The sequence below is a fragment of the Oncorhynchus tshawytscha genome, linkage group LG19, assembly GCF_018296145.1.
Source record: "Oncorhynchus tshawytscha isolate Ot180627B linkage group LG19, Otsh_v2.0, whole genome shotgun sequence".
Taxonomy (NCBI): Eukaryota; Metazoa; Chordata; class Actinopteri; order Salmoniformes; family Salmonidae; genus Oncorhynchus; species Oncorhynchus tshawytscha.
The window spans coordinates 3,827,808-3,843,759 of record NC_056447.1 but is presented as its reverse complement, the minus strand read 5'-3'; the positions used below and the strand labels follow the sequence as shown (position 1 = coordinate 3,843,759).

At 44.2% G+C, this 15,952-nt stretch overlaps 1 protein-coding gene across 4 annotated transcripts in view; it reads left to right on the top strand.

Moving 5' to 3' along the window:
• The window catches only part of LOC112218237 (ATP-binding cassette sub-family C member 8), a 140,741-nt gene that overhangs the window by 55,097 nt on the left and 69,692 nt on the right, over positions 1-15,952 (top strand). For all 4 annotated transcript variants that reach the window (XM_042301247.1, XM_042301246.1, XM_042301245.1 and 1 more), the window contains exons 10-13: positions 4,924-5,058; positions 6,925-7,087; positions 10,356-10,396; positions 10,868-11,013. In XM_042301247.1, the coding sequence (XP_042157181.1) occupies positions 4,924-5,058; positions 6,925-7,087; positions 10,356-10,396; positions 10,868-11,013 (485 nt within the window). The remainder of the gene's footprint in view (positions 1-4,923; positions 5,059-6,924; positions 7,088-10,355; positions 10,397-10,867; positions 11,014-15,952) is intronic.

Here is a 15,952-nt window from a genome sequence, read left to right as displayed (position 1 = left end):
GTATTACAGACTCGGTCAGGGAGAGGTTGAAAATATCAGTGAAGACACTTGCCAGTTGGTCCACACGTGCTCTGAGTACACGCCCTGGTAATCAATCTGGCCCAGTGGCCTTGTGAATGTTGACCTGTTTAAAGTTCTTTCTCACATCGGCTACCGAGAGCATGATCACACAGTCGTCTGAAACAGCTGGTGTTCTCATGCATGCATTTAGGCAGGATACCTGTGTTTGCCTCGAAGCTGTTTGTTTGGGATGCTCTGGATCGACGTGTACCACAGTGTTCCGTTTCCTATCAATATGCAGCAAGTTCACACAGCCATTGAAGAGGAGTGGGACAACATTCCACAGGCCACAATCAACACCCTGATCAACTCTATGCCAAGGAGATGTCGCACTGCATGAGGAAAATGGTGGTCACCAGATACTGACTGTTTTTTATCTCTGACCAACAGATGCATATCTGTATTCCCAGTCATGTGAAATCCATAAATTAGGGCCTAATGAATTTATTTCAATTAACTGATTTCCTTATATGAACAGTAATATGAACAGTAACTCAGTAAAATCGTTGAAATTGTTGCATGTTGCATTTATATTTTTGTTAAGTGTAGTATGCTAGTATGGATATTCGGACACGGACAGTTTCTCTTACCTCTCTCAAGGTCAAAGGGAGACAGGTTAACCTGTCTGGAAATTCCGCTAGCGGAACCCAACAGCCAGTGAAATTGCAGGGAGCCAAATAAAAATCAACATAAATCTCATCAATCAAATTTCTCAAACATACAAGTATTAGGCACCATTTTAAAGATAAAATTCTCGTTAATCCAGCCACAGTGTCTGATTTCAAAAATGCTTTACAGTGAAAGCTCCACCAACGATTATGTTAGGTCACCACAAAGTCACAGAAAAACCCAGCCATTTTTCCATCCAAAGAGAGGAGTCAGAAAAAGCACAAATAGAGATAAAGTTAATCACTAACCTTTTTGATGATCTTCATCAGATGACACTCATAGGACTTCATGTTACACAATACATGTCTGTTTTGTTCGATAAAGTGCATATTTATATCCAAAAATCTCATTTTATATTGGCGTGTTATGTTCAGTAGTTCCAAAACATGCCGTGATTTTGCAGAGAGCTGTCACGCCCTGGTCTTAGTATTTTGTGTTTTCTTTATTTATTTGGTCAGGCCAGGGTGTGACATGGGTTTATTTTGTGGTGTGTTTTTGTATTGGGGTTTTTCGTAGGTTTTGGGATTGTGGCTTAGTGGGGTTTTCTAGCATAGTCTATGGCTGTCTGAATTGGTTCTCAATTAGATGCAGGTGATTATCGTTGTCTCTGATTGGGAACCATATTTAGGCAGCCATATTCTTTGAGTGTTTCGTGGGTGATTGTTCCTGTCTTTGTCACGTTCTGACCATCGTTCGTATGTGTTTTCCTTGTTTTAGTGTTGGTCAGGACGTGAGCTGGGTGGGCATTCTGTTTCATGTCTAGTTTGTCTATTTCTGTCTGCAAGGAGCTGCCAGTCTGCAAGGAGCTGCCAGTCTGCAAGGAGCTGCCAGTCTGCAAGGAGCTGTCAGTCTGCACGGAGCTGTCAGTCTGCAAGGAGCTACCAGTCTGCACGGAGCTGTCAATCTGCAAGGAGCTGTCAGTCTGCAAGGAGCTGTCAGTCTGCACGGAGCTGTCAGTCTGCACGGAGCTGCCAGTCTGCATGGAGCAGCCAGAGCTGTCAGTCTGCATGAAGCAGCCAGAGCTGTCAGTCTGCATGGAGCAGCCGGAGCTGCCAGTCTGCAAGGAGCTGCCAGTCTGCACGGAGCTGCCAGTCTGCACGGAGCTGCCAGTCTGCAAGGAGCTGCCAGTCTGCACGGAGCTGCCAGTCTGCACGGAGCTGCCAGTCTGCACGGAGCCGCCAGTCAGCGTGGAGCAGCCAGAGCCACCAGTCAGCATGGAGCAGCCAGATCAGTCAGTCTGCCATGATCCGCCAGTCAGCCGGACTCTTCCAGATCCGCCAGTCAGCCGGACTCTTCCAAATCCGCCAGTCAACCGGACTCTTCCAGATCCGCCAGTCAACCGGACTCTTCCAGATCCGCCAGTCAACCGGACTCTTCCAGATCCGCCAGTCAACCGGACTCTTCCAGATCCGCCAGTCAACCGGACTCTTCCAGATCCGCCAGTCAACCGGACTCTTCCAGATCCGCCAGTCAACCGGACTCTTCCAGATCCGCCAGTCAACCGGACTCTTCCAGATCCGCCAGTCAACCGGACTCTTCCAGATCCGCCAGTCAACCGGACTCTTCCAGATCCGCCAGTCAACCGGACTCTTCCAGTGCCGTCGGTCTGCCCAGCACCGCCAGTGCCGTCAGTCTGCCCAGCGCCGCCAGTGCCGTCAGTCTGCCCAGTGCCGTCAGTCTGCCCAGCGCCACCAGTCTGCCCAGTGCCGCCAGTCTGTCCAGCGCCGCAAGTGCCGCCAGTCTGCCAGGATCAGTTAGATCCGCCAGCCAGCCAGGATCCGCCAGTCTGCCAGGATCCGCCAGTCTGCCAGGATCCGCCAGTCTGCCAGGATCCGCCAGTCTGCCAGGATCCGCCAGAACTGCCAGTCTGCCAGGATCCGCCAGTCTGCCAGGATTCGCCAGGATTCGCCATTCAGCCAGGATCTGCCAGGATCTGCCGGAACCACCAGCCAGCCAGGATCTGCTAGATCCATCAACCTGCCGGAGCTTCCTCTCAGTCCTGAGCTTCCTCTCAGTCCTGAGCTTCCTCTCAGTCCTGAGCTTCCTCTCAGTCCTGAGCTTCCTCTCAGTCCTGAGCTTCCTCTCAGTCCTGAGCTTCCTCTCAGTCCTGAGCTGCCTCTCAGTCCTGAGCTGCCTCTCAGTCCTGAGCTGCCTCTCAGTCCTGAGCTGCCTCTCAGTCCTGAGCTGCCTCTCAGTCCTGAGCTGCCTCTCAGTCCTGAGCTTCCTCTCAGTCCTGAGCTTCCTCTCAGTCCTGAGCTTCCTCTTGAGCTTCCCCTCAGTCCTGAGCTTCCCCTCAGTCCCGAGCTATCCCTCAGTCCTGAGCTACCTCAGTCCGGAGCTGCCCCTCAGTCCAGTGGGGTCCGTTGTTAGGTTTCCTAGGCCAAGGTTAGCGGCGAGGGTCGCCACTCAAGGGACGCTAAGGAGGTGGACTAAGACAATTATGGAGTGGGGTCCACGTCCAGAGCCGCCACCGCAGGCAGATGCCCACCCAGACCCTCCCCTATAGGTTTAGGTTGTGCGTTCGGAGTCCGCACCTTGGGGGGGGGGGTGTACTGTCACGTTCTGACCATCGTTCGTATGTGTTTTCCTTGTTTTAGTGTTGGTCAGGACGTGAGCTGGGTGGGCATTCTGTTTCATGTCTAGTTTGTCTATTTCTATGTCTGGCCTGATATGGTTCTCAATCAGAGGCAGGTGTTAGTCATTGTCTCTGATTGGGAACCATATTTAGGTAGCCTGGGTTTCACTGTGTGTTTGTGGGTGATTGTTCCTGTCTCTGTGTTTGCACCAGATAGGGCTGTTTCGGTTTTCGTTACGTTCATTTACGGTCTTTGTTTTGTAGTGTTTGTATTGATTCGTGTTCTTACGTTTGTTTATTAAACATGGATCGCAATCTACACGCCGCATTTTGGTCCGACTCTCCTTCACTACAAGAGAACCGTTACAGTCTTTGTGTTTGTTGTTCACCAGATAGGCTGTATAGGTTTTCACGTTCCGTTTGTTGTTTTTGTATTGTTCGTTTTTCTTCTTTATCAAACATGTATGTAAATTACCACACTGCATTTTGGTCCGACTCTCCTTCGACGGAAGAAAAACGTAACAAGAGCCACATCAATTTACAGAAATACTCATTATAAATTTAGATGAAAATACAACTGGTATACATGGAACTTTAGATACACTTCTCCTTAATGCTACCGCTGTGTCAGATTTCAAAAAAGCTTTATGGAAAAAGCAAACCATGCAATAATCTGAGTACGGAGCTCAGAGCCCAAACCAGCCAAAAGAAATATCCACCATGTTGCGCAGTCAAGATTAGTCAGAAATAGCATTATAAATATTCAGAATCGCAGTTCCACAAATGTTTGATTTGTTCGATAAAGTTAATCATTTATGTCCATAAACCACCTCCTTTTGTTAGGGTGTTTGGTAAAGAAAACGAAACGCACGTGCAACTTCCAGCGGAAAGGTCGGACAAAAATTCCAAAAATGTATATTACTGGTCGTAGAAACTTGTGATGTAATGATGTATAGAATCAATCTTTAGGATGTTTTTATCATAAATGTTCAATAATGTTCCAACCTGAGAATTCCATTGTCTGTAGAAAAGCAATGGAATGGGAGCTACCTCATGTGAATGCGTGTGACGGTGCTCGTGGCTGCTGGCAGACCTCTGACTCAATCCCCTCTCATTCAGCCCCCCTTCATAGTAGAAGCATCAAACAACGTTCTAAAGACTGTTGACATCTAGTGGAAGCCTTGGGAAGTGCAACATAACCAATATCACTATCTTCAATAGGGGCTGAGTTGAAAAACTACAAACCTCAGGTTTTTGTCTGCCATATGAGTTCTGTTATACTCACAGACATCATTCAAACAGTTTTAGAAAGTGTTTTCTATCACATACTACTAATAATATGCATATATTAGCATCTGGGGCTGAGTAGGAGGCAGATTACTCTGGGCACGCTTTTTATCCAAAAGTGAAAATGCTGCCCCCTTATCCCAATGAAGTTAATGGCATATTGAGTTTGCGTGTGTGCGACTATGTGAAAGAGAGAGAGAGAGAAGCTGCGATTCACTCACGTTCCACTAACTTGCATGTCCAATCAGATGTGCAATCTAATATTTTCCCTGATCTCAACATTTCCCAAGGTTGAACATGGCCCAAACAACATTCTGCATTGTATTCTCCAGATCATTGTGGGGGTTATTCTGCTCTACTACCTCCTGGGGATCAGTGCTTTGATTGGGGCCACAGTCATTGCTGTACTGGCCCCTGTCCAGTACTTTGTGGCCACCAAGCTGTCCCAAGCACAGAAGAGCACCCTGGTGAGTGATACAGTGCCTTCAGGAAAGTATTCAGACCCCTTGACTTTTCCCCCAAACTTTGTTATATTACAGCCTTATTCGAAAATGGATTAATTAATAATCCTCAGCAATCTACACACAATATCCCAAAATGATGAAGTGAAAACTATTTTTCAAATGTATAAAAACAGAAATACCTTATGTACATAAGTATTCAGATCCTTTACTATGAGACTCGAAATTGAGCCCAGGTGCATCCTGTTTCCATTTATCATCCTTGAAATGTTTCTACAACTTGATTGGAGTCCACCTGTGGTAAATCCAATTGATTGGAGATGATTTGGAAAGGCACACACCTGTCTATATAAGGTCCCACAGTTGACAGTGCATGAGCAAAAACCAAGCCATGATGTCGAAGGAATTGCCCATAGAGCTCTGAGACAGGATTGTGTCAAGGCACAGATCTGGGGAAGGCTACCAAAAAATGTCTGCAGCATTGAAGGTCCCCAAGAACACAGTGGCCTCCATCGTTCTTAAATGGAAGAAGTCTGGAACCACCAAGACTCTTCCTAGAGCTGGTCGCCTGGCCAAACTGAGTAATCGGGGGGAAAGGGCCTTGATCCCCATCCAACCTGACAGAGCTTGACAGGATCTGCTGAGAATAATGGAAGAAACTCCCCAAATACAGGTGTGCCAAGCTTATAGCGTCATACCCAAGAAAACTTGATGCTGTAATCACTGTCTAAGGTGCTTCTGATTAAAGGGTCTGAATACTTATGTAAATGTGATATTTAAAAATAAAACATTTTTATAATTTTTTTATAAATTAGCTTTGTCATTATGTGTGTTGATTGATGAGGAGGGGGTGGGACCAATTTAATCCATTCTAGAATAAGGCTGTAAAGTAACAAAATATGGAAAAAGTCAAGTAGTCTGAATACTTTCCGAATGCACTGTAAATGGCATTTAGCTGACACTTTTATCCAAAACGATTTACAGTCATGGCCAGAGATGGGCAGTATTTGCATTAAGTTGCTCCTATTACTTTGTAACTACACAGTAATAACTATAGCAACAACATTGTAGTTACGTGGGTATTACTATGTAATTACATGGTAATAAGGTTGCTGTTTCAACACGTTTTCACATCACACACACGGATACAGGGTATGTTTTGATTTTGATTTGATTTTTATCTTCCTCGTGGGAGAGATTACAGAATATGTCATGATGCTTCTAAATGATGTGTGGTCCTTTTACAGTGTACACACACACACACACACCCTCAGAACCCTTGGATAACCTTGATAATAATCAAATGGATTGTTAAGGAAAAAAAGTTTTTTTCAACCATAATCTCTTCATTAATCACGTAACATGTCTTTCTGCTTTGTCTCTCCAAATACACTGCTCATTTCTATAATACCAAATCAAATTTATTTATATAGCCCTTCGTACATCAGCTGATATCTCAAAGTGCTGTACAGAAACCCAGCCTAAAACCCCAAACAGCAAGCAATGCAGGTGTAGAAGCACGGTGGCTAGGAAAAACTCCCTAGAAAGGCCAAAACCTAGGAAGAAACCTAGCTACCATGCTACTATAATACAGTGCGTATCTCACTGGCTTAATTGTCTGAGATGAAATACTGCATCTTTCATGGTAATCATATTGTTCTGACATACTTGTGTGTGCTATGGTATAGGACTCCTCTGTTTGTCTGTGTTATGATACTGTACACGAGTACTCCAGTCATTCATTCACATTTATTTAGCTGATGTCACAAAGTGCTTAAACAGAAACCCAGACGAAAACAGCAGATGCAGATGTTTGCGTGTATTTTGGTATAGAAATACTCCAGTCATTCAGATGTGTGTATCATCCTAAAGGAGTACTCCAGTGAGCGGTTAAAGAAGACTAATGAGCTGCTGCGGGGCATCAAGCTGCTGAAACTGTACGCCTGGGAACACATCTTCTGTCACAGTGTGGAGGAGACCAGGGGCAAGGAGCTCACCAGCCTGCAGGCCTTCGCCCTCTACACATCCATATCTAGTAGGTTACCTTACCTCCCACTACACATCCACATCTAGTAGGTTACTAGACCTCCCTCTACCCATCCATATCTATTAGGTTACCTTACCTCTCTCTACACATCCACATCTAGTAGGTTACTAGACCTCCCTCTACCCATCCATATCTATTAGGTTACCTTACCTCCCACTACACATCCACATCTAGTAGGTTACCTTACCTCCCTCTACACATCCATAGGTTACCTTACCTCTCTCTACACATCCATATCTAGTAGGTTACTAGACCTCCCTCTACACATCCACATCTAGTAGGTTACTAGACCTCCCTCTACACATCCACATCTAGTAGGTTACTAGACCTCCCTCTACACATCCACATCTAGTAGGTTACTAGACCTCCCTCTACACATCCACATCTAGTAGGTTACTAGACCTCCCTCTACACATCCACATCTAGTAGGTTACTAGACCTCCCTCTACACATCCACATCTAGTAGGTTACTAGACCTCCCTCTACACATCTATATCTAGTAGGTTACCTTACCTCCCTCTACACATCCATAGGTTACCTTACCTCCCTCTCTACACATCCATAGGTTACCTTACCTCTCTCTACACATCCATATCTAGTAGGTTACCTTACCTCCCTCTACACATCCACATCTAGTAGGTTACCTTTACCTCCCTCTACACATCCATATCTAGTAGGTTACCTTACCTCCCTCTACACATCCATATCTAGTAGGTTACTAGACCTCCCTCTACACATCCATATCTAGTAGGTTACTTTACCTCCCTCTACACATCCATATCTAGTAGGTTACTAGACCTCCCTCTACACATCCATATCTAGTAGGTTACTTTACCTCCCTCTACACATCCATATCTAGTAGGTCACTTAGCCTTTACTTTACCCCTTCCATCAACTAAACAACACCCAAATAGGTGATGGACTTTTAGCATGCAACACAAATAATTGTTTAGTACTCACTAGCCTCTGTGGACAGTCACGTAGCTGATTCACTCATTGGAGAGGAAAATGCCCGACACAAAAAGGTTACCCCTCTCAGCTCTGCATCAGTGTTTCTACAGTATGTAAATGTAGGAACATCTCGTCTTACATTTAAGATTCTGCAATCGCAAATTATTTTGCAAAATCAACAATTCCCTGCATATATCCAATCACCGCACAAAACAGTAAAATCACTGCAATATTACCGCATTCAACTGCACGATCACCGCAATTCAAAAGGAGTTTCCTTAACCAATCCCTGCAATTCAAAAGGAGTTTCCTTAACCAATCCCTGCAATTCAAAAGGAGTTTCCTTAACCAATCCCTGCAATTCAAAAGGAGTTTCCTTAACCAATCCCTGCATAAATGGTTCAATCAGGCCACATGCCAAGTTTTCCCCATCAGCAAATTTTGGGGAAAAATTTGACAAAAATCTGCATTTTGCTAGTTTGCATCATCTACCTTCACTTAAACCACGGCAAAGGTTTTGCCTGCAAACTTTGTTTTTGAATCCCGACGTTCTGAGATGTCTGCCTACAGGCTATGGAAAGAGTTAGACTTTTCATGCTTGGCCCCTCCTACCCGAACTCTGGATTTTTTTGGGAGAGTTGTCTGTCTGAAGAGGACCCTCCCTGAAACAATTTGTTTTTGAAGAAATGTCCAAAATAATCTGAAATCCTCCCCAGATGTAGTGCTGTCGCTCTAGGTCTGGGATTTCCAAGACTACTAGCTATCACTAGTTAACAGGAGACTACTAGCTATCACTAGTTAACAGGAGACTACTAGCTATCACTAGTTAACAGGAGACTACTAGCTATCACTAGTTAACAGGAGACTACTAGCTATCACTAGTTAACAGGAGACTACTAGCTATCACTAGTTAACAGGAGACTACTAGCTATCACTAGTTAACAGGAGACTACTAGCTATCACTAGTTAACAGGAGACTACTAGCTATCACTAGTTAACAGGAGACTACTAGCTATCACTAGCTAACAGGGAATAACTTACAATTCATACATGGCTCCTAGCCTCCCATGCATAGGCTACATTCTGTCACGAACACTAAACTGAAACTAAATAATGTAAAAACCAAATAGAAATGTTTTTATCAAACTAAAACTGAATAAAAACTAGTAGATCACATCGGAAAAATATCTGGAACTAAACTGAACATAAATAATTTATACTGAGTCCCATGTTTCATGAGCCGAAATAAAAGATCCCAGAAATTGTCCATACACACAAAAAGCTTATCTCTCAAATTTTGTGCTCACATTTTTTTTACTTCTCTGTTAGTGAGCATTTCTCCTTTGCCAAGATAATCCATCCACCTGACAGGTGTGGCATATCAAGAATCTGATTAAACAGCATGATCATTACACAGGTACACCTTGTGCTGGGTACAATTAAAGGCCACTCTAAAATGTGCAGTTTTGTCACACAACACAATGCCACAGATGTCTCAAGTTTTGAGGGATGCTGACTGCAGGAATGTCCACCAGAGCTATTTCCAGAGAAATAGAATGTTAATTTCTCTACCATAATCCTTACAACCGCAGACCACGTGTATGGTGTTGTGTGGGCGAGTGATTTGCTGAAGTCAACGTTGTGAACAGAGTGCCCCATGGTGGCTGTAGGGTTATGGTATGGGCAGGCATAAGCTACGGACAAAGAACACAATTGCATTTTATCATTGGCAATTTGAATGCACAGAGATACCGTGACGAGATCCTGAGGACCATTGTCTTGCCATTCATCCATCTCATGTGTCAGCATGATAATGAACAGCCCCCTGTCACAAGGATCTGTACACAATTCCTGGAAGCTGAAAATGTCCCAGTCCTTCCATGGCCTGCACACTCACCAGACATGTCACCCATTGAGCATGTTTGGGATGCTCTGGATTGACGTGTACGACAGCGTGTTCCAGTTCCCGCCAATATCCACCAACTTCCCACAGCCATTGAAGAGGAGTGGGACAACATTCCACAGGCCACAATCAACAGCCTGATCAACTCTATATAAAGGAGATGTTTCGCGCTACATGAATCAAAAAACAGAGAACTATTAAAAACGTTGCCTTCCTCGGTGCTGATGATCTAGCTCATTCCTAGAAAACAATTGCTTCAAGCCATTCAGTTCAGCTGAGTTCCTGGAGAGACACTGCGTCTTAAGTATTCTCACTCTCTGGAACAAACTGTCTGTACAGTATCTGAACCACATTGTCATGTATCTAATGTTGTCTGTGTTGTCTGTGTCTCCTCTTTCTCAGTATTCATGAATGCAGCCATCCCTATCGCTGCTGTCCTGACTGTGAGTATTAATTCCACTCATAAATGCCTATTCATATCTGATAGGTGTCGTGCATAATACTGTCTACAGACTACCCCAATAGCTCCCTCACATTGTTCACCATAGAACAGCATGTTCTAACCACCATTTCACCTTTAAAAACAAGCTGCATACTGGTCTGGGTATTGTTTTCAGTGGATGGGCTTTTACAGAGAACAGAATTCCTTTTCCGGGGTGAAGGGCACAGGCCAGACTAGAGTGGTATCACTCACTGTAAATCCCAGTTTCATATATATATATATATATATATATGAGAAAGAGAGAGAGAAAGAGAGAGAGAGAGAGAGAGAGAGAGATATATATATATATATATATATATATATATATGAGAGAGAAAGAAAGAGAGAGAGAATTCAGACCTCACTCACAGTATCTTTGCTGGTTACTGGAGTGATATAAATATGTTTCTATCCTCCCGCCCTCTTCCTGTAGACGTTTGTGGTCCATGTGCACATCTCTGAGGAGGCTGACCTGTCACCTGCTGTGGCCTTCGCGTCCTTATCCCTGTTTCACATCCTGGTCACTCCTCTCTTCCTGCTCTCCAGCGTGGTGCGATCCACAGTCAAGGCCCTGGTCAGGTGAGCTGTGTATCATGAACACACACTTACAGGCAGCTAGTGGTAGGTAAGTTACTGTGTTTCACATTGCAGTACACCTACTGTAATTTTAAGTACAGTCTCAAAGCAAGAACTGTGTAATGACACACAGTACAATACCATAGAATTTACTGTATTATACTGTAATGTAATGCTACTGTAAACATAATGAATGACATTCATTGAGGGGAGGGGTTTGTATTTTACTGTAATTACAGGTGCAAGCAGGATGGTTACTAGGTAATGTGTTTACACATTACAGCATATCAATGAATATTTGGTGTTTTATATCACTTTGCACTTCTAGAAGCCTTAACAAATGTTTCCAAACTGGCAGTGACTACAAGGAAAAACAGACCAAAAGAACATGGCAAAATGTTAAACCATTGAAAGTTGAAGACTTGCTGTTTCTCCAATTTGTCCCCTATACATTTTGATTGATTGGGCACTACTAAATTGGTACAGCACTCTCACTAACAGATGCAACAAATATAGCCTCTTACAAGGCATGCCTCAAAAATATGGTAATGAGACAGAAACAACAATGCCATGCACCCACAACTGGTCAAAAGGTTTTAGGTCTTTCAAAAATACAGTAGAGTACTGTATTCTTTTGGGATGGAATTACAATACACTGTAAGAAATGTAACTTGTTTTTACGGTAACTTACTGGCAGCTTAGTTACCTGTAAGTTACTCTAAAAAAACAAAGTACAGTATGTTACCATACATTCAAAATAAAGTGCTTTCTTTACAGTAATCTACTGTTAAAGGAAAGTATTTAGTGTACCATTCGAAATACAGCAATTATATCCATGCTCTCACAATGTTCCCACAATGCACCATAATTTACAGTATTCTGCAGTAAAACATTTCAGAGTATTTTACTGTTGAGAATACCCCAAATTATTGTATACATGACAGTTTTACGTTAATGTTAAGCTGAATTCATGTCAGATTTACCAAAATAAAGTGTAATTGAGGTGATCTAAATTGAGGTCAATCACTGAAACACCTGTCTTTGTGTTGTCATAAAGCTACACGTCACCCTTCTACCCTATTCCTCACAGACCATTACCCATCCTATCATACATAACAGCATAACGACTGCTTTGAACATCATAAACATATATAGTGCTTTCGGTATGTTACGTTACAGCCTTCTTCTAAAATGGGTTAAATAGTCGTCCGCCCGCCCCCCCATCAATCTACACACCACCCCATAATGACAAAGCAAAAATAGTTTTTTTTGTCAAAGCAAGAATATTTTTTTGAAAATGGTGCATACAGTATGTGTGTGTTTGTATGTATGTGTATGTATATATATATATGTATATATATATATATATATATATATATATATATATATATATATATATATATATATATATATATATATAAAAAAAATGAAATATCACATTTACATAAGTATTTGGGCCCTTTACTCAGTACTTTGTTGAATCACCTTTGGCAGCGATTACAGCCTCAAGTCTTCTTTGGTATGATGCTACAAGCTTGGCACACCTGTATTTGGGGAGCTTCTCCCATTCTTCTATGCGGATCCTCTCAAGCTCTGTCAGGTTGGATGGGGAGCACTCCAGGCCACTCAAGGACATTTGGAGACTTGTTCCGAAGACACTCCTGCGTGGTCTTGGCTGTGTGCTTAGGTTTGTTGTCCTGTTGGAAGGTGAATCTTTGCCCCAGTCTGAGGTCCTGAGCTCTCTGGAGTAGGTTTTCATCAAGGATCTCTCTGTACTTTGCTCCGTTCATCTTTCCCTCAATCCTGACTATTCTCCCAGTCCCTGCCGCTGAAAAACATCCCCACAGCATGATGCAGCCACCACCATGCTTCACCGTAGTGATGGTGCCAGGTTTCCTCCAGACGTGACGCTTTGGCATCCAGGCCAAAGAGTTCAATCTTGGTTTCATCAGACCAGAGAATCTACCATAAAGGCCTGGTTGGTGGAGTGCTGCAAAGATGGTTGTCCGTCTGGAAGGTTCTCCCATTTCCACAGAGGAACTCTGGAGCTCTGTCAGAGTGACCATCAGTTCTTGGTCACCTCCCTGACCAAGGCCCTTCTCCCCCAATTTCTCAGTTTGGCCTGGTGGACAGCTCTAGGAAGACTCTTGGTGGTTCCAAACTTATTCCATTTAAGAATGATGGAGGCCACTGCGTTCTTGGGGACCTTCAATGCTGCAGAAATGTTTTGGTACCCTTCCCCAGATCTGTGCCTTGACACAATCCTGTCTCAGAACTCTATGGGCAATTCCTTTGACCTCATGGTTTGGTTTTTGCTCTGACATTCACTGTCAACTGTCTGTCCTTATATAGACAGGTGTGTGCCTTTCCAAGTCATGTCCAATCAATTGAATGTACCACAGGTGGACTCCAATCACGTTGTAGAAACATCTCAAGGATGATCAATGGAAACAGGATGCACCGGAGCTCAATTTAGAGTCTCATAGCAAAGGGTCTGAATACTTATGTAAATATGTTATTTCTGTTTTGTATTTTTTCTAAATTTGCTATAATTTCTAAATTTGCAGTTTTCGCTTTGTCATTACGGGATTTAATGGGTAGATTGAGGATTTCTTTTTAAAATCCATTTTAGAATAAGGCTATAACGTAACAAAATATGGGGGTCTGAATACTTTCTGAATGTATACAGTATGCTGTATTCCGCTCTGTACCGAGGCGTGTTTCATGGTTTTATTTGAACCTTTATCTAGGAAAGTCAGTTAACAACAAATTCTTATCTACAATGTGAACGATGCAGAATGCCCTACTGTCATTCACACAACCCTACGAGCAAAAATACGTTGAAAATGCGTATTTCTGGTTGAAAATATAGTTTTCTTTCAACGTCTTGTGTTCACCGGGAAGCAATCACCCATCTTGTCATTCTGCTTTCACATGTGTTTACCAGCATCTACATGTAAGTGTTTTAGATATGGTATCTTGGCCTAGTTGAAGTAGTAGGGCTCTACATCATGTATAGTGTATAGAGAGGCATCATACAGAGTGGGGGGATTGAGTCGGGGGTTTGCTTTGCATCCTGAGAGGATGAATGGAAGTCTCGAGAAAATCAATGGGGTCGAGCTGATCTCTGGTAAATGGAGGCTGTACGTGTATCCTAATGCTGTCGAACCAGTGACGGAGAAATTGCTAACCGCTAGTAAGGAACCGCTAGTTCCTTACTCAATGACACGCAATGACTTGCACTGAGTCACAGCCATAGAGATCCTATCGTTATTCATCTCTATGGTGACAACAGGTTGGATGTGATGCTGTATCTCAGGGGTAACCTAAGTGTGTTCCGTTTATGGTCAAGATGACCTTATGATCCCTGTAACAGCCTAGTATTGACCTAGCCGTCGATAGTACCATCTGCTTGCTGCCATTCTGCAGTGGAGCTAGAGCATATGCTGCCTGCTCTACTCTACTGCACTGGCTTTGGTTCAAGGGAGATCCTCGCACACAATACAGTCTATTATGGATTACAAAGGAAGACCAAAACGTGATCTGCCCAACGGTGCCTCACTACCAGATGAACGCAATGCATTTTAGGCATCATGACAACAACATCGAGCCGGGTGTGAGGGCCGACCCAGAGGACTGGGGGATCTCGCTCTCTGAGGCCGAGGTGAAAATCAGGTCAACACCTGCAAGGCCGCAGGCCCTGATGGCCCCAGCAGCTGCTAAGTGTATTTACTGTAATTTTCAACAACCTCTCCTTGTCCCAGTCTGTAATCCCCACGTGTTTTAAGATGACTACCATCATCCCTACTACCATCATCCCTGTTCCTACGACCTCTAAGGCTTCATCCCACAATGACTACCGTCCTGTAGCACTCACTTCTGTAATCATGAAGTGCTTTGAGAGGCTGGTTATGGTACACATTAACTCTACCATCCCAGCCACCCTCGACCCACTCCAATTTGCATGCCGCCCCAACAGATCCATAGATTACGCAATCTCAATTGCCCTCCACACTGCCCTCACCGGCCTAGATGAGAGGAATACCTATGTGAGAATGCTGTTCATTGACTACAGCTCAGCGTAGTCAATTATCCCCTCATCACCAAGCTTAGGACTCTGGGTCTAAACCCCTCCCTCTGCAACTGGATCCTGGATTTCCTGATGGGCCGCCCCCAGGTGGTGATGGTAGGCAACATTACCTCCACCACTCTGACCCTTAACACAGGGGCCCCATAGGGGTGTGTGCTTAGTCCCCTCCTGTACTCCCTGTTCATCCACGACTGTGTGGCCACGCACGACTCCAACACCATTATCAAGTTGGCTGACGACACGACGGTGGCAGGCCTGATCACCGGCGAAGATGTGTCAGCGTACAGTGAGGAGGTCAGTGACCTGGCAGTGTGGTGCCGGAGCAACAACCTGTCCCTCAACGTCAGTAAGAGCAAGGAGCTGATCATGGAGTACAAGAAACAGGGGTCGAGCACGCCTCCATCCACATCGATGGGGCGGCAGTGGAGCTGGTAGACAGTTTCATGTTGCTCAGTGTCCAAATCACTAAAGACTTAGTGGTCCATACACACACACACGGTCATGTTGAAGGCGCGACAGTGCCTCTTCCCCCTCAGGAGGGTGAAAAAGTTTGGCATGGATCCTCAAATCCTGGAAAGGTTCCACAGCTGTACCATTGAGAGCATATTGACCGGCTGCATCACTGCTTGGTATGGCAACAGCACCGCCCTCCATCACATGGTGCTACAGAGTGTTGTGCAGACAACCCAGTACATTGCTGGGGCCCAGCTCCCTGCCATCCAGGACCTGTACATCAGCGGTGTGAAAAGAAGGCCCGGAAAATTGGCAAAGACCCCAAGCCTCAGCTTCAGCTTAATGAGTCATATTCTAGAAAATGTATGGTCCAATAAGAACTCTCCAAATGAATGATGC